Below are 19,743 nucleotides of genomic sequence, written 5' to 3'. Positions count from 1 at the left end.
TGTTTGATGCAAAATTGTGGAAAAACGGTTGTCCGCAGAGAAAAAAGTTTTGAGACAAACTTAAACTGTAATAAATTCTTGATTGGTTGAAAAAAAATTTTCAAATCAAACGTAGTTTGGCAAAGATAAGGCCAGTTAAAGGACAAGAGAGCAAAAATCATAAAAACCGTGGTAACTCGAAAACGGGACAAAAACGAGAAAATTACCTCTTAAGTCTTTCGACTTAAAATGACCTCAGGAATCCATGGTTTTCATTTGGGGCGGTGACTGTGGGACACCCTGTATACTTTAAATAAACCAAAAATACAATTTTGAAAAAAATAATTTTTGGATTTTGAAATTTTTTTTTGAAAAATCAAATTTTCGAAAACGGGACATTGAATTTTTTTGAAATTTTGTTTTTAGATGTTGATAAGTGATTTCTACAAAACCAATTTTATTTTAAAACTTTTTTTTCAAAAAATTATTTATAAAAAATTAGTTTTTTAAAAACGGCTCTAACGATTTTGAAAATTTTTTTCTAAAAATGCACCTTAATATATCAAATAAAACTGCGTACTTATTTTGTGGGGCGATTTGATTTCAGATATTGTTTTATTTTTTTGAAAAATGAATTTTATTTTTTTGTATTTGTTTTTTTTTTATATATACCTACATTTCCCAAGTTTCTATATAAAAAGTCTTAAAAACTTAAGCAACTTGAACTCTAAGAGCAAGTTCGTGCGACCCAGTAGTGCATTTTATTTATTTTGGTTATTTGTTATTCTCTATCATCGTTATGTTATGTCTGATTGTCATCTCGAGGTAGATTTTTTTAACGAATCCTGAAATTGCTTAATGCTATTAGTATTATTATTATTACCTTCATCGCAAGTAAAAATCAAAAGTTTCAGAATGGAAAAATTTTCCAAAAAATAGTTATTTTTCCATAATAAAGTTCTTTCTAAAAAGTTTTTAAATCAATGATGAATGATTTTTTTTTTATGAAAATTTATAAAATCTTATCAACAAATATTATTATTCGTCCATCCTGGACTGTGAATGAAGAAAGTAAGCAAGCAGAGCCGTGCTCGCGTTACTTTGCTTATTTTAAAAAAAAATTTATTTGTAGTTAATATTGTGGAAGGTTAGCACAAGGGAAAATTTCCTCATGTAGTAATACAATTATTCTTAAAAATGCACATACAAAAAACTTGCCGATGCGTCCCTGCACATTGAACTTGACCTAGTGAATTAATTTAAACCGAGAGCATAATTCCTTAAATCAGATCTCACTGTTTAATGACATTTCGTATCGTATTAAGAAGCTGATGAATTTGAAGAAAAAGGCTTGAAAAAATTTCCAGGAATTCACATTTCTTTGATCATACATTTTCATTGATCATTAAGCAATTCAAGATGACAGATTTCACTAGTAGGGGTCTTATACATTTTCTTAGTGATGCGGACTAACAATACAATTTTCAAAAACTAATCAAATCAAATAAGAACATTAAAGACAAGAAACATTTAACACATCCAAAAATCCTTAAGATAAACGTGAAACAACAAAAATATAAAGCATAGATCACTAAGGCACAGCACATGCAAATACGAAACTTCAAACCTCCCGACCTACCTGAAACACATTGCTTATATCACGTAGATTAAAAATATAATGCGATTTAATAGCTGTCGGTAGAAATATCTGCGATGATTTATTATGCAGTGCGATCGTAGCTGCAACAATATTTGGCGTCAAACGCATTACAGTTGGACTAAATTTTTGTTCAGCATTAATAAAATGCTGTGACAATATCGATGAATATATCACACTAATCGAATCCACATTTGGAAAACTCATAGCGAATACACAAAAATGTCTTTGCAATCTCGGATTGATGGTAAAACTTCCCGAAGTCGGATTCATACAAGCCACATACTGACAGCTATGAATATCTTTCAGCGAAAGCTTATTACGATCATACCAATGGCCATAGTCCAAATGTTGTCTAATAATTGTGTGAGGTTGAACAGTGCCATAGCAATCAACTTCTGGCATATTCATGTCGTCAATGAAATAGATTAGTGTCTTATTGCCAGGAGGACCAAAGTTTCGTCCTGCCTTTTTTTCTAAAGGTTTTTCAAGTATTTTTTGTAGCATTTCTGATGTTGTATAAAAATTGAATGGAATATTAGCCACGGCATAGTTTTCGGATAAATTTTGAAGTTTTTCATTGAGTAGCACTGTTTTGCCACAACCAGCCGTACCGACCAACATTACAGGATGTTTTTTCTCCATTAGCAATTCAAGAAAGAATCGCACCCGAATCGACTCGGATGTATGAACAAGAACCGCCTGAAGCGGAAGATCTGAATCGAGTTCGAATTTAGGTACTTTTTCGGTCCATGGTAGAAATTGTTTTGTTTCAGCATCTAAGAAGTAATCAAATACTGTGCCACCTAAAAGTATGCTCAAAAAAGAGATTTGTTAGAAAAAAAAAAAAAAAAAATGTTCTCCAAAAGTTCTCCATTTGTGAAAATTGTTTTGGAACTTTTGAAATAATAACTTACCTTGAGGAAACTTGACCGTTTTGAACTCATTCACCCACCATTTACTGAATTCGACACGATAGTCGATAGCTTGATCCTGGAACATAGCCGAACCGAATGCCCAGATACAAGCAAAAACAAAATATAGTTCGTGCCATTCTTTTGGACAGTCGGCCGGTGTGTTCGAGGGCGTCAATAGGCAATCTAACAGATGACATAGCATCTGTATGTGTGCCATCTCAGCGATTGGGGTGATCTTTTTGAAACGAGTTCGTATGGTTTCTAATGCTGCTGGTATGTACTTGTCGAATAACATTACAAGATTTGATTTCTCGATTGGAACTTTTCGAGTCTCTACCCAACTTGTTACGTATCTAAAAAAAAAAAACAGAGTTTTTAGTGGGCTTTTTGAATGGGATTCGAATTTCACATACGGATTCCATCCTAAATCTTGAGGATTGATATACAAAATTCCAGCTCTTGATACTGTAGCCGGTGTTGCAGTCCTCAAATTCGAGATTTCAAATAAAAGTCTCATTGACGGTGTCAATGCTATACGTTCATTACTAGCCAATGTTAGAACCTTATTATCGTCCATAACAGTGTTCAAACTTTCAATCCACATTGGATCGATATCACCGTCCAAAATAATCCATTTAGGCTGATCAGTGGTAATATTAGCTTGATCCCTCATGATCACCGATAAAAGGCCATCTTTCCACTCCCGTGTTGCTGGATTTATAATCCCAAAAAGCTCATCATTTGTCACAGCTTTCGGGTTAAGGTCGTTAAATATTGGTTTCCTTTGGATGTTTTGATATGTCCGAAGAAGAGTCTTCCACACTTCAGTTTTTCCCGTTCCAGCATTTCCCACAATAAATACTGAATGACGAACTTCAAGAAGTTCTTCTAGTTGAACGACTTTTAGAATAAAATTATCTTCGGGTTGGAGTAATAAATCAGAGGCAGCTTGTTTGACTGTTTTTTCAAAATCTTGATCTCGTTTACGGGGGACATCTAGAGCAGGAAAGAGATCACCGATGAGTCCCATAAATACCGGCATGTCATCGGTGATAACTTTTGGAATATTGAAATCACGAAGAGCTCGCATCAGAACTTCTTCTTCAGGCCGACCGGGATCACCTCTCTGTAAGAAGTACAAAATGTCAAAAACAGCATTTTTAAGAAATATTGGACATGTTCAGAATCGTTAGGGACTTAAAAGTTAGTCAAGTTCTATTATTGATTAGCTGTTAAATAAAATCTTTCAAATTCATGTACAATAGGCACTTTTATTGGACTTGACTGAAAAAAATCAAGAAAAATCTCGCTTGCTTTTTTAAGCTATTGCATAGATTTTATGGCGGGCTTTGAGCGCGTTAATTTTAACATGGTTTTCTTTAAAAAAAATTTAATTTTTTTTGTAGGTGTCGTACAGATATGTTTAAGGCTTTCCAATAATATAAAATTTATTATAAGTTGTCAAATAAAAAAATTGACCAAATCGAAATGAAAGAAAAAAAAGTTAGTTTTTTTTTTAATTTTTTTGATGAAAATGTATTGCATTAAAAAAAATTCCAACTTTTTTTCTAGATATCGTACAAACATGATTGAATTGAATACGGAAAGCTGAAGTAAAGAGCTTTCAGGTGATATAAAATTTATTATAGGTTGTCATGTGAAAAAAAACATAAGTATATGCTTTAGTGAGGGTTTAATTCTTTAGAATATAAGAATAAATATAATTTTGTTTGTATAATTTTGTATATAAAAAAATTGACATAATGAGAAATTCTAATTTTTAATTTAGTTAATTTTAATTAACTTTTTTCGGTTTTTTTATAAAGATTATAAATTATGACTTTTTCGCGTAAAATTATCGTCCCTAAACCGATTTTACAGACAACCACTTTTTCCTTTGATATTAATTGTAACTTGTATTAATCTCAAAAGAAAAAACTTGACTTAATATCAAAGAAAAAAAAAAAATGCAAAAATAAATAAATATATAATTTCATAAGTTGATAAAAAACAACTATTGCATTGTTTTACCACGGTAGTCCTCGAGTGCCACAGATTTTGACTTGAGTAAAATGAGTAAAATAAGTCCCTAATGTTTCCTGAGCGATCCCATTGACTTAACTTTACCTTGAGAGAACCAGCAACAACTAAAACCGATTTAATAGCTCTCAGACCCCAATCGTAATGATCTTGTTTCGAGAGCAATTCCTTGCAAAGCGTATAAAGTGTGATGAATTTTCTTGCCAATACTCTTGCATCTTGAAAACCCTCAGCTACCAACATAATTTCACAAATCAGCTCAAAATCCGGAACCACCATTGCACATGGTCGAAAAAGTGCCTTAAGATTTTCCGGCAGCTCAGTACGACCTGCATAACCCGGATTCATTGTGATAAATATTCCCACTGTCGGAACACACGATATTATCTCGCCCATAAAATTGAACTTTTCTTTTTGATCACGAATGGCATCTTGAACCGACTTCACTTGAACCGCTACCACTGACAACACCTCGACTGTTATCCGATTGAACTCGTCAAAACATCCCCAAGCTCCAGTTTGAGCTAAACCTTTGTAAATATTTCCACACGATTGATAATCCATTTGTTCGGAACAATTGAAGACATAAACCATAATACCAAGAGCTCTTCCCAAATCTTTAGTAGTTTCAGTTTTTCCAGTACCAGCTGGTCCAGCCGGTCCCCCACCCATAACCAAGTGAAGACTTTGTGTCAAAGTTATATAACAACGATCTGTTAACGGCGTGATCACCAATCGAGGTGTATTACCAAGATACTCATGACAATAATGAAATTCAGCATCACAAATATTAGCCATACAAGACTTCTCTTGATCATCATAACGATGTCGCAGCTGTGATTGCCACATAAATGCTGACCCAGCATCTACTTTCGCCTGAATCATCTTACTCACCACATCGCGAGAATGTACATCAATTGTACAAATGGTCATAATTTTCTGACGATCACCTTTGGTCAGCTCACCAAGGAGCAATGTAATCAAAAGGCTTAATTGTGTTATTTGTTTTTTGTAATAGTCCTTGATTGCGTTGTCATACCCTTCCTCTAGCCGACCAAAAGCAATATTTACCTCTGTTGACCACCAAATTTGTGACACACATAGCGAAACTTGTGCTGGATAATCGAAAAGCCATTGTTCACGTTGTTTTTCTTCATAAGCTACAACTGATTCGGTTATATAGTGACGAAGTGATGCTCGCATTGCGTCTTGAATACGATTTAACCAGACTTCGACAGGACCTCGGACGTTTGCTATTTCACTAAATTCAACATATTCACCATCTTTTGCTATCATTCCTGACGCAGAAACGCTCTCATTTGACTCGTTCTTATTGAATCTAAGCTTTGCAATAGAGTCGAAAAGCTTTGTTAGATGTTTGGTTACCATATCCGGTTGGATTCCATTACTTAAAACATCCAAAAGATCTGCCGAAGAAACAAAATAAAACCTTGGAAACGCTAGTCGTTTTGTTTCCAGATATTCCGCTAAAGCTTTTTCGCAAAGTGTAAGCTCCCTTTGCAGAGTTTCCAAACGTTCAATTAGACCAGTTCGATTAGTTGAAATTACCACATTCGATGTTATCGACATTTCACTCATTAAAATTCGAAATTCAGAATCTATGCGATCGAAACGATCCGAATCGACTGGCAATTGTTTACGAATATCTTCAGAACTCATGAATATACTTTCTAAATGAGTCCATGTTCGTTGGACCTCAAACCACACAGTGATAACTTGATCAGCAATCATTAGCTTATTCTGCCAAGTTGATACTTCCTCCAAGAAATGGGCAATATACTTTGAAGTGATCAGATTTTGTAGGCAAACTTGATTATCTTCTAAAGTTTCAATAAGCTCTTCGGATGCTTTTAACAGATTACATCCAGTTCGTGGATGAAGTTCATGGTCGAATTCCATGGCTGACCATGTTGTGTTCAAATCACGTAAAACCTTTTCCATTGACATTTCCTTGACAGCCTTATCAACGATATTCTTAACTTCCTCTTCGCATTCGTGCAAGTTCAAGCCTAAAAGTTCGGCTAAAGTTGTTTCCTTGTCCATAATGAATTTAACCTATAAATCCATGGAGAACAAACATGTCTGTGAGACTGAGTTTAAGATAAGTTGTCATTCTACCAAAAGTAAAAAAAAACACAGTGCAATCTACTTTACATAAAAATATATGTATGAACCGCTACTAATTTGCTCTTAACTTTTTTGGTACATTTACTTACGGTGATATCCTTCGGTAAGGCTGCTAAATTCTGTAATGAAACGTATTTACAAAAAAAAACGAAACAAACAGGAAAAGAAACTAAAGAAACCAAAAAACTGATTGTGACTGTACACAATGATATTGAGTGCGCTAGTTGCAGGAAATGAATTATATTTCCTTCAACGAGACACCCTAGTTTCATATCAAGAAGTGTGCATAAAACGCGATGGATTCAGCATGTCATTTACAGCGATACGAGAGTATTTAAAATGTTGTATAGAGAGAAACAAAATAAGATAGCCACAAGTTTAATAAGAATAATTAAAAATGAAAGTATGACCTTTGTTGATGACATTAACTGATCCCAATGCCTTTCACGAATCGCTGGATTCTGAAGTTCACCAACAGCTCGCAACGATGTAAGCATATTTTTCACGCATGATTCGAGTTTGAGGAAGGTATCCCAGGTGCGCATTTCTTTATCCAGTAGACGGATATCTTTTGCGAATTTTTTACATTCAATATCCATATTCTCGACATCGACCTTGCGCCATGGTGTGGTTTTCCAATCTTCAATGCAAGTTTGAACGATGTATACGTAGTCCCAAAGTTGCTGAAATGGAAGGAGGAATTTTAATTTTTTTTTTTATAATCTTGAAGAATATGATATGTTTTGGTGTGTTAAGAGGAGTATATATAGAATTCCGCAAAAGAGGGAATATGATATTTTAATTCATAAAGGTTGAAAGTCTATTTTTATCTTAAAGGCAAAGAGGGTCTTCCACGAATTTACCGTTAGAAGTTAAGATGAAGATTTGATATTTTAAGAATTAATTTTTTGAAGATCAAGTTAGGGTTAAGGTATGCTATACGCATGAACAAACAAATTAAGAACCAAAAATAACTTGGATGAACTTGGAGTTGAATTGAGATTATTAATATGTTGGGTTGAAGTTTACCTACTCGGTTGGTGCTTTGATATAACATAAATATGTGCCCATGATAAGAGAGTTGATTCTTTTTGCCATAGATAGAGGAGACTGATTTAAGGATAACTGCATTTAAGAAAAAAATTTAAAAAATTTTAGAACTCCGCTATAACGTTTTGTTTGAACGTTGATCAGGTGTTGTGGGTATGAAAAAATGTTGATTATGGGTAGGGGAATTTTTTTTTTGACAATTCTAAAGGTGCCAGGTGAAAGAAGAAGGAAAAAAATTAGGCGTCTGATACGGATTTTTTTCCAACACTCTGCGTTTCGAAATATGAATTTTTGAAAAATACCTACTTTTTTAGGGGTATTTTTGGGTAGTTTTCGATTTTTAGCTTTTTAGGACTAATCAATGCGCATACATAAAAATTGGAATAGTTAAAAGAGATTTGACTGAATACGGAGAAAAATAAGTTTTTAGAAAACATGTTTTTTTTGCTGTTTTTATCCGATTTTCATCGTTTTTTATTTTTATCTTTTCTTTTATTTTTTCTTTAATAGATAGAGGAATATTATATACAGGGTGTCCCAAAAGTTAACGTCGAAACGAAAACGGTAGATAGGGTAGGTGGTGACAGTTATCAGAAAAATAATAAAAAAAAAATCGCAGCCATATATTTTGGGAGTTATGGGCATTTGAAAAAAGTCGAAAAAATGGTCACCCTGTGACGGTTTTTCATGTGCCGTGACTACAAATCTTAATTTTTCTCATTTTTTTCTTTTGTTACGGAACCTTGAATAACCCTTCTATCAAATGCATTCAAAAATTTTAACTCAGCTGTATCAGTTTTAAAGAAAATATTACTTTTTTACCCAACTTAGTACTGAAAAATTTTACATGACTCTAATTCAATGAGCCGTAGTGTAAAAAAAATGCACTACAATGTTTCGGCAAGTTGCCTTAAAAGTTGGTGTGTTCAATTCTCTTTTCAAAATGGTATAACATTGTTGGGAATATTCCATAAATAACCGAGATAAATTTTTTTTTCTTAAGAAATCCCACTTTTGTATGAGGTAATTTTTCCATATTATTCAAGTTTTGAACTCTTTCAGAACCTTTCAGAATACAAAAACTTAAATAATATGGAAAAATTACCTAAAAAAAAGTCAGATTTCTTAAGAAAAAAAAATTTATCTCGGTTATTTTATTAATTTTTAAAACTTGGTGTAAATGTTTTGGTTGGTATAAGAATTAAGAATCTATAAAGTGTACAAAATTATTTTGAGTGAAAGGGTGTTTTTTTTTTTAAATGATGAAATTCGGAATTAATACCACAAAAACTAGGAAAAAATTGTTACACCAATGAAATTTGGTAAAAATGTTTCATTTATAACAGAAACCAAGAACCCGAACAGTCTATACAAATATTTTAGGTTAAAGGGTGTTTTTTTTGGGAAATAGGGAAAAATCCGCGATAAGTCCGATAAAATCAATGGTATAAATGTTACCCTTACGAAATTCATTAAATATATTCTCTATCCAATGGGAATTACGAATTATGTAAGTCTATACATTTTTTTTATGTGAAAGGGTGTTTTTTTTAGAAGTAAAGAAAATATGGGTATATTTGAAAATGTGTAATGTGAATGTGAATGTGAAATGTTAGTGGTACCCTATTGAAATTTAGCAATTACTTTTAAGATAAGAAACAAGAATCTTAAGTGTCTATAAAAATATCATGGTTAACAGGTTTCTTTGAGTGAAAACAAAAATAATGGGTCACCCTAATGAAATTTGGTAAAAACATTGATTTTGGGATAGAAAGCAAGAATAAAGAGTTTTCATAAAAAAAATTTTGATGAAAGGGTGTTTATTTCGAAGAGACAGTAAAATCTGTAATTGGTCCCAAAAAGCCAATGATTCGTATACCTATAATGTCTAAGAACTTAAATATTAACATTCAATTTGACATCGAAACAAAAAAAAAAATGAATCATTGACTTTTTGGGATCAATTACAGATTTTACTGTCTCTTCGAAAAAAACACCCTTCCACCTAAATTTTTTTTATGAAAACTTTTTATTCCTGCTCACTCTTTTCCGCAAAAAAACAGCCTTTCACCCAATTTTGTATAGACTTTTTTATCCTTGGTTCTTATCCCAAAAACAAACTTCTTGCCAAGTTTCATAAAGGTAAACATTTTTTTTTTATTTCCTGATTTTTTGTACTATTTTACCTGTGGTACTATAGAAGAAATCACTCATGTACGTACCTTCAACATCCTTAGTTCCTTTCGACACTGCTTCAGCACTTTAAACTCTGGTATGTTAACCTCAAACAATCCCCCTGACTCTTGTATCCCACGCATAATAGTTTCCAACCTGAACATATCATCATTAACTCGATCGGCCAATAAATACGGTTCATGACAATCAAATTTAAAGAATTCATAATGCTTAAAAACTTCTCGAAAGAATGCAATATGTGTTTCAAATGAACCAATTTTATTGCGAATACAAACAACTTCTGTAGCTTGAAGTGGTGCAACTTGTTGTTTAACTGTACTAGCAATTTTTTTAGTATTTGCCCATTGCTCAGGTAATTCTTGTAGCAAAACATTAACTTCTTCTGGAATATCCATATCATAGTATTTCAGCAGTTGAATTGTTTCTTGCATAGGTTCAAACATTTCATCTGTATTTTCTGCTCGTTCTTTTACCTGCATCAAGTATGCCATTATACCAACCAATCCATTATAATCTCCTTCTTTGACAGTTTGCAAAAGTCCTTCATCGGCTTTGCGAATAAAATTACTCAAATCCATCAAATTATTTGTTACACGATCTACAAGATGCTCCTTGAACATATTGCCCCATTTACAAACAGTATTGAGCAGAGCTTGTCTAAATGGTCTCACATCGACCTGAAACCAAGAATTGAACACTTGGAACGGTGAGATGGCTTCAATTTCTGTAAAAAGTGATTCGTAATTATCAATCTGCTCACGAAAGGCTTCGATAGTTGGGGCCGTAACTTCCGGTGCAGATGGGTCCTTGGCCATGATCATATCAACCTCATCGGGATCCAATACTCGTCCATATTCCAAGAATAGTGACATACATTCTTCTCGATCTTCTAGCCAGAGATACGAATACCTTTCAAAACGATGACAAAACTCAGAAGCTTCCTCCATAACCTTGTCAACACCGTTTAAGATCTCCCGGCGCATGTCTATGATATCCTGGTTCAGGCTCACCAGCTCCCCATAAGTTTTCTTATCGCTCTTTTTAAGCCGCTGTATAAGATTCGCCATCTTAAGGATATCTCGCATAAGCTCAATCAGCATGCTATTGAAACCATGTGGATCTTCGGGTTCCAGCGATGGAACGAACTTCAAATCAGGTTCGACCAGTTCAAGCCGCGATTCAAACAATGGAGCGTAGCCATTTTCAATGTCAATGTTTTCTGCCAAATACCCAACACTTACACCTACTGTCTTCAAAATGTTCTCATAAACAATGTTATCCACAAACGACACATAATCAATCCACATTTGATCATCCTGTCGATCTTTCATATTAAACTGGATCATATTATCCTCAAGCAGCTCATGAATTTGCTTGGAAGCTGCCCGGATTTCTGCATAACGCTTTGTTGTTCGGTCCGATCGTTCATCCAAACACAATACTGTATCCTTTTTAGAGTCCTTGCGTTCAAATAGTGGCACCTTAGCCCAAGCCGACATTATGTGATGAATCTGAGTAAGATTACCTTGAGTGTGATTCATGCGATTTTGTAATGCAGCAACTGGCTCCCGAAGTCTCTGAAGGTATTCTGTTATATTTTCGGAATTCCATACAAGTTCCTCAACTCCAGTAATGACAAGTGCATCGATTTGTTCCACTTCCTTCTGAATCAATATCAATTCTACCGGTGAACTATTCAATTGAATTGCATTGTACCAATCAATAGTTTTTTCCAAATTCAAAGTGTACGTTCGATAGATTTCATTCTTTTCAGCAAATTCAGTAGCAACTTCTGGAATTCCTTCAATTTCCATTTGTTTAAGGTAATGCACCTCTCGCAAGATAGAGAATAAAGTTGGACTGAAATTTAGGATAAGCATGTTATTGGTGGGATTTCGAGCAATTAATGAATTTTCTAAATTCTTTTCAATTTGTTCTGGTATTTGTTCACTCCATTCTTGAAAGACAGATGATTTACATGTTGCTAGTTTCTCCATGAGCTGCTGATATCGCTCGATTATAGCCAAAGCTTCTTCGGTAGTTGTTACTCTGTAAAATTAAGATTGAAAAATGTATGTTTAAAAAAAGAATATCTATTTAAACAGTTATAACAGTTTGGGGTCATCAAAACTAAGAGTCTACCAAATTCATTTCTCAAGTCATCTTATCCCATTGAACAACTCAAGCTTCAAATAGCAATAAACTGTTATAACTGTAATAAATGTTTAAAAAACATTCCATTTATAATAGTTATAAGATTTTGCGGTCACCAAAACTAAGTAAATAAGAGTACTTAAATTTCCCAGTCTTTTCTCAAGACGACTGAGGTCCATTGAACTTTGCAAGCTTCAAATAGCAATAAACTGTTATAACTGACTCAAATGTTTAAAAAAACGTATCCATTTATAACTGTTATAACAGTTTGGAGTCAAATTGAAGAGTAACAAAGCCTCCCAAAGTCTTTTCTAAATTCAACTGAAGTCAATTGATCTTTTCAAACTTCAAATAGCATTGAACTGTTACAACTGTTATAAACGTAAAAAAACATAACCATTTAGAAGAGTTATAACAGTTTGAGCTTATCAAAACAAAAAGTACTTAAGTCCCCTAAAGTCTCGTTTCCTCAAGTCGATTGAAGCCTATTGAACTTTTCAAGCCTCAAATAAACTGTTACAACTGTTATAAATGTTAAAAAACGCATCCATTTATAACAGTTACAACAGTTTGGGCCATCAAAACTAAAAGAACTTAAGTGTCCCAAAATATTTTCTCAAATAGAAATGAACTGTTATAACTGTTATAAATTCACACAATGGTTCAAGCCTCAAATAAACTGTTACAACTGTTATAAATGTTAAAAAACGCATCCATTCATAACAGTTATAACAGTTTGGGCCATCAAAACTAAAAGAACTTAAGTGTCCTAAAATATTTTCTCAAGTAGAAATGAACTGTGATAACTATTATAAATTCACACATTAGAGTAAGTTGATTCCAACTTACGGATGCTGCAATGCCTGAAAACTATTAACAGGTGGCGTAATTCTATTTGCAAGTTGACCACACCAACGAATGAATGCAGAAGTTGGTGGAAAATTATAGTCCGGATAGAGAAATATATTTTGTTCTTTCAGGACCATCTGATTGCTAAATATTCCTTCACAAATTGTCAATTCTTCATCGAGCATACGAACAATTTGAGCATATCTCTGTGTGAATTCTTCTTTTATTTTTGGACGATCCAATACACTTCCAACAATGCTAATAAGCTTCAAGAAAAAAAATTTACTATGAAAAAAACTGTTATAAATATTCAAGTTTTACTTTAAAAATGCTTTCCAAATTATAGCAGTCATCAAAAGCCTGACATAAAATAGCTGCTAGTTTCATATCGAGTTCCAAAATTCTTGCTTGAAAATTTTCAAAATCCACATCGAACTCATGGTCATCAGGATCAAGGACATCGTAGCTTTTCGAAGCAAATGCTGTAAAGTATTGATTGAATTCTACATAGACGGCTACAATACGTGCACTGAGTTGACGACCTCTTAAGCCACCAATTTCGACTTTTTCTAATTTTAGAAATTCCATAACCGTGAAGAAAAACCTTAAATAGAAAAGATTTTCAAAAATATACAAATCAAAATTATTGAATGCTACGTACCACTGAATAGTTGTTAAACGTTCAAGAAAAGCATTGAATCGTTTAAATACTGAATTGGGATGAAATGTCCAGAGTATCGGAGCACGATCTTCTTCGGTGAAATAACTTGCCAAATTTTCTCTATAATAATCGAATAGTTCTCGAAAGAATTTTAAAATTTGAATTGATAGTGTTAAACGTTGCATGGCTTCTTCAATATCAGTGTGGAAAATTGATGAAGGATCTAAGAAACGTTTTGCCTGAAAAAGACATACATTTATATTTGTTCATTTAGAAGTTTCAAGATCCTTCAAAGTAAGACAAACTTACTTGATATATAATAAGATTGCACATTTGTTTAAGTAGAACAGTTATTTTTGAAGAATGACAATAGTATCTGGATCTTCCCCATAAATTACAAACTACGTGCATTAACGGAATAAGTAACGGTTTTGCTTCTGCGAAGTCAATTTCTTCCAATTGAACAAGTTGCTTTTTAAGTGGTGTTAAATACAAAGTGATGTCTTTTGCTTCAGCCAAAGCTTAATTTATATTTTAAATAATTACATTTACATATAATATTATTAGAAAACTCAATTAATTAACCTGTAACGACATTTTTAAATAGTGTTTGAAAACATGGAAAATATGCACTTTGTGAATGTTCCAATATAAGAGCCATTGAACGAATTCTTTCATTTCGAAGTTGTTCAAATATAAACGAAAGATTCTTCAAGCGATTATTCCAAAAAGCGATTTCTGTGGGAATGAAATATATGTTACTAAAATTATTTTCTTAAATTTTATTTCTTGAGCAAGAATAATTGAAGGGGTGCAGGGGAAAAACAGCACAAGTCCATTCCAACTCATTTCGTGTGGTACAAAAATAGAGGCTTTTGTTTAAAAGAATTGAACCTGTTGTTCGTTTAATTCTTTTCAAACAAAAGTCTCTATTTTCGAGGAAAACCACTGGCAAACCATACAATTTTTTTAAGGTGTTGCTCCAAGTAAAAGTAAGAAATTATTATTACAATCATATTATTATTATTATTAATTGTTCCTAATCATTGAAAACACGTCCAAAACCGTTCAAATACCGTTTTCGGACCGAAACGCGTCCGAAAGTGGCCCTTAAGTGCTGCATCAGGTCAATTAATTTTTGGATAATTTTTTTCTATATAAAAAGTTACACATACGCCACAGTGACCATCTTATTTCCCCTTTTATTTAGGTAGATATACGAGTACATATTACAGTACTTAAAATTTTTGTTTACATTTACTGATTGGCAAAATTATATACTTTCAGATTTTTCATGGCTCTCAGATTTGCTAAACCATAATTAGATTGCAATAAAAAGGTAAATAGAGAAAAATAGACCATATAAAATAGAACAAAAACATTAAGATTTCTCTATGGTTTTCATCTGTGCGGGGAACTAAGTCCACGGGAACTAAGTCCACTGAGGTATTTAGCTCCCACAAAGTGGGAACGAAACCCACTTTATTAAAGTGGAGTAAGTTCCCATGCTAGGTGGGAATCTAATTCCGGAAAAAACGCGTGGTTTTCGTTCCCTCTGAATGTTAACTTAATTTCCATTTCACCAAGAAGAAGTTAAATAAGAAGAAAAAGAGTCGCGAGTTTTTAATTTGACGTGTTACAGAATCTTGAAAATCAGCAGTTCATTTCGAAATTCATTTTTCAAGAAACTGAAAAGAGTGTAACACCCACGGAACTAACTCCCGTGGATGTAAGTTCCATTTAATTTGGAATTAAGATCCACGGGAAAAGGCACAGTTTAGTTAAAAAAGTGTTGTTGTTAGCGCCTTCCTGGCGACTTTACATACCCTAAGCGGAGCAACGAAGTTACGTGAGCGGGACAGAGGACCCTAAAAGAGATTTAAAGTACTGAGAACCCGTGATGCGAGCCAGGCAAGGTTTCGGTTAGTTAAAAAGACGCCGACATTGGCGACTTTAAATATCTTAAGTGGACCGCTCACGCAAGTTCGTTCCTCTGCTTAGATAATGTTAGATCGCCAGGCAGACTCAAATGTTTGTATGTTAGTGAAGTGTTATAATTTGGCAAATGGGAAACGAAAAAACTTTTGTTCACATGAGAATCTATTTGTACAAATTAAATAGATTCTCATGTGAACAAAAGTTTTTCCGCTTCACCCTGTCATCAACTCAAAAAGAATACATAATATCAAAAATATTTTCGAAAAGACTTTCACTTTCCATGATCTTATTTTGTCACGATGCAATTTCGAATAACCATTAAGTATTCATATTACTTGTCTCTTTAGGTACCTACTTATAAGCAAAAATTCAAAAAAAAAAAAAATACATGTGGGAAATGAGTCCCGAATTTGTTTTTTTTTTTGGACTTATGTCTCAGTAGTGAGGGACATACCTAAGTCCCGAATTGGATTCTAGTAAAGTGGGACATAAATTCCGGAAAAAAAATCGGGACTTATGCCCCTGCGCGTTTTTTTTTTTTTTTTTTTTTTGTACTAAAAAGTACTTTTACGAAAAATCACGCTTATTTGATTACTTTCGTTATTTATTCGTTGTTGAAATTAATTCTCTTTTAATTTTTTTGAGTGTGTACTAGGTTCCCATTAGAGAGTGGAATTCAATCCCACCTTGAATGGGAAAGAAAACCACTTTACTAAAGTGGATTTCGTTCCCAATGAGAACGAAGTCCTTCAGTTGACTTAGTTCACGTGGACTTAGTTCCCTGCACCGTTTTCATCCGTAAAGCAAAATTGTTCTAAGTCACAAAAAGCAAATTTTAAAGGGGACGATTTTTAAGTTTCAAATTGGTTTAAAGTGACAATTTTCTGCTCGTTTGCCATTCAAGTTATGTTTTGTATAAAGTTTGTTCTTTTCTCAAGTTTGTTCTTATACAAGTTTACCTCACTAGTATTGCATACTATTTTTATTATTAATTGGACATAGAACAATTCCTATACAAGTACGTTTTTTAATTAAATAAAAAGTGGACTTAGAACAAAATATGATGGGACTTAGAGCAATCAAGAATGCTCGGGCTCATTTTCATTGTTCTATGTCCCTTTAAATTTTATTATCTGCGGAATGATTTTTTTTTTTTGACAAAAAAGGTTTTCAAATTCGGAAAGATCAACTGCATCATTAACTCATTTTCGATAAAAAGTGGATTTAGAACAATTTGTCTTTACGCCGACGAAATATTGATCGCTATTTTTGTTCTAGTGCCTGAGGGAAAAATTAACTTTTCACTCAATTTTAAGAAGATTTTCTCTTTAAAAATAATAAGAAATAAGCTTAAATTAAATTAATTTATTTTTGTATCTCTTGAGTATTGACGTAAGAAAGTAGTTAGTTATAGATACTTACCAGCATGTGGTGTTGGATTTTGATTATTCAGAAAAGCATTCGACGGACTCTCCTTAATAACATCATGAATTTGTGTAGCCCATTTAATAACAACTCCTTCAATAGCACTTTTCAAATACAAGTCAAAACTACACTTTTGCGTATCCATTAATTCTTTAGCTGCCTTAACGATCTTCTCCACACCAACTGGCATTGCAAGTATAGTTTCACCACTAACCTGACCTTTAACTTGATGTACAGTACTTTTCAAACTGTGTACATGTTTTTGAACATCTTGCGCAACCATATCTGGCCACGACTTGTAATTGTCTTCATTCGATAATAATGGTACCAATACTTCTTCAACCAATGCAGACAATTGATCAATTGTCCGTGTGGCTAGGTCACCAACAATAATGAAATGCTCACAATCTTCCTTCGGCACTGGTAATGGTTGTTTTTTAATAAAGTAGACACCTTTGCTTTTTAACTGAGATAATGGAAATGTTGTCGATGGAACTAATTGTGCAGCTTGTGTTAAAATAATAACTAAGACTACTGGAACTGGACGATCTAGAAATTCTTTAATAACACCCTTGTGTTCTTCCACAGTGATGACCCTTGTCCATTTTTCGGGTTTCAGTTTCAGAGACTTGATTACGTAAGAACCCATGAATTCAAGTCGAGCATCAGGACCTGGTCCTGTAGCTCCTTCGCCACTTGTCGAAGGTTCCATTTTGGATAAGTTTTATTATTTCTTCAGTTTTTTACTGATATTTCCTTGAAAATTCAAGATATTTGAAAATTTTTCACTTACCAAAAGAAAACTTATGTAACTCAACTTACAGTATTACAGTCCTTAAAACACAGTACAGTACACGGAAAAGGACTTCATACGAATGAAAGACAAGAATCGGAACAAATATTTTATCGATGACAAAATCACCATCAGAGACAATTTTATTTAATCGCAACAAACAAAACATAATTTTGCTATGCAACCAAAATCAAAATAAAAATAAATAAATGGAAAAAATCAAAACAAACATTTCATTGGCGTGACACAACGCCGACGACGGAAGCCGGTGACTCTATCTTTTCGTCACGTGTGTCACCACTGTTTTGTAAACATTTTTTTTGTATTTTCCTTGACATTGAAATTGAGTTCATTACCAAGGTACCAACAGGTGGTGACCATGCCCTTACCAATGAATTGGTGAATTGGCTTCAGACATATTCACCTGTTGATAATGATTTTATTAGCATAAAATCGTGACCTAGGGTCGTTAAAGTTTTGTTATTATTTATGTGGTTGTGGAAGAGCCCGCCGCCAATTTATTATGGGTTCATTAGTTTCAAAAATCGTGTGCCTTTGTCTGCTTAAACTTGGTCTAAAAATAACTATACTAACTTGTTGAGTCATCGTTCGTCATGCCATGGTAAAGTTTCTACTCCGATGGTATTTATTGATTGATAATAAAGCAGGTAAGCCAGGCAAAGTTATTCAATTACAAAAGTTTTCATGTTTTCAACCATTAAATTGGCTGTCGTAAATTTTAGATGGTAGATTCCGGTAGCATGACTGGATGATAATTATTCAATTAGGATTATTTGTTGGGTGTTTGATGCAGTGATGAAAAGTATATCAGACAGGTGGAAGTTTTGGCATTTGAAAAAAAATTGGCTGTCTGCTATGTAGTTTTTTAATGAAGACAGAATGAAGTAAAGCAATTGAATTGAAAATATACAGGGTGTCCCAAAAGTATTGGATCAAACGAAGTATGCTGATAGGGGATCTTAACCCTCTACCGCATACCAACCCATATATGGTTTATCGATTTCATATCGATTTATTTCCGTTATATTGCACCGTAATCGAACTTCGAGCTGTGCGGACGTGTTTCCTTGACTCTCTCTCGATCTTATTTGCTTGCCTATTTTATTTGCTTAAATGAATGTAATTTTACAAAGTACAATTTAACTCAACCCTTGCCAACAATGAGTTCTGTATGCGGAAAGTGTGCTGTTTTGCTAAACAATAGTGAATCTCTTTTGTGCGGTATATGCGGTACCCCATTTCACTTAAAATGCACTCTGCTAGCAAATAATGAAATTAAAATCTTAAAATCTAGCTCAACCATGTTCTGGAAATGTGTTAATTGTTGCAAAATTGATATACAATCCTTGTTCAATAAGCTTAATGACTGTGTCGCGCTCTTACATAGTTCTAAAACCCAACAAATAAGTTCTCGCAATGTAAATACTGCAAAGAAAAACAAAATAGATAATAAGAACTTAGATGTAAGCAGAGATGTGCGAATGTCTACGAAAGGTCAACGACTTCCAAAAGCGAATTTGCCGCTTTCAAAATCAACATTAACTACCAATAAGTCTCATTCTTCTTTAACACCTAATCGCCTCTCGATCTCGACTAGGAGTACAAAGAACACTCCCCAATCCTCCCCAGCCTCCACTTCGTCCAACTCGAAAAACAACAATAAGCCTCTAATAATACTTACCGAAAATAAAAATATGCAACAACAACTCAATGCACATTCCTCTTCGCCAATTGCCTCTCACTCTACACATGAGGAGCATAAAGAAGAAGCTATCGTGCTAATAAACGACGACGACGATGACAACGATGCTGCAAGCTCTGTTGCGTTGAATGGAATTAATTCTTCCTCTCTTATAATTCACAGAGATGATCTAGTAATGAATTCTGATTCGAAAGCCGTCAATTTTGTTATTGC

General features: G+C 33.6%; 1 protein-coding gene across 2 annotated transcripts in view; it reads right to left on the bottom strand.

The window, feature by feature from the left end:
- LOC129913941 (dynein beta chain, ciliary) overlaps positions 1-17,787 on the bottom strand; it is a 36,478-nt gene extending 18,691 nt beyond the window's left edge. The window contains exons 1-12 of one of the 2 annotated variants that reach the window (XM_055992943.1): positions 17,012-17,787; positions 14,237-14,389; positions 13,961-14,172; positions 13,312-13,890; positions 12,991-13,256; positions 10,014-12,036; positions 7,152-7,424; positions 6,831-6,860; positions 4,681-6,669; positions 2,967-3,679; positions 2,554-2,906; positions 1,619-2,442 (exon numbers count right to left, since the gene is read on the bottom strand). In XM_055992943.1, coding sequence (XP_055848918.1) covers positions 1,619-2,442; positions 2,554-2,906; positions 2,967-3,679; positions 4,681-6,669; positions 6,831-6,860; positions 7,152-7,424; positions 10,014-12,036; positions 12,991-13,256; positions 13,312-13,890; positions 13,961-14,172; positions 14,237-14,389; positions 17,012-17,726 — 8,130 coding nt within the window. In that variant the 5' untranslated portion in view covers positions 17,727-17,787. The remainder of the gene's footprint in view (positions 1-1,618; positions 2,443-2,553; positions 2,907-2,966; positions 3,680-4,680; positions 6,670-6,830; positions 6,861-7,151; positions 7,425-10,013; positions 12,037-12,990; positions 13,257-13,311; positions 13,891-13,960; positions 14,173-14,236; positions 14,390-17,011) is intronic. The other variant, XM_055992944.1, reaches the window with a different exon arrangement.
- Between the last annotated feature and the right edge of the window lie 1,956 nt (positions 17,788-19,743).

This window comes from Episyrphus balteatus, chromosome 3 (genome assembly GCF_945859705.1).
Source record: "Episyrphus balteatus chromosome 3, idEpiBalt1.1, whole genome shotgun sequence".
In the NCBI taxonomy this organism is placed as follows: domain Eukaryota; kingdom Metazoa; phylum Arthropoda; class Insecta; order Diptera; family Syrphidae; genus Episyrphus; species Episyrphus balteatus.
This window is presented reverse-complemented; position numbering and strand designations above follow the sequence as displayed.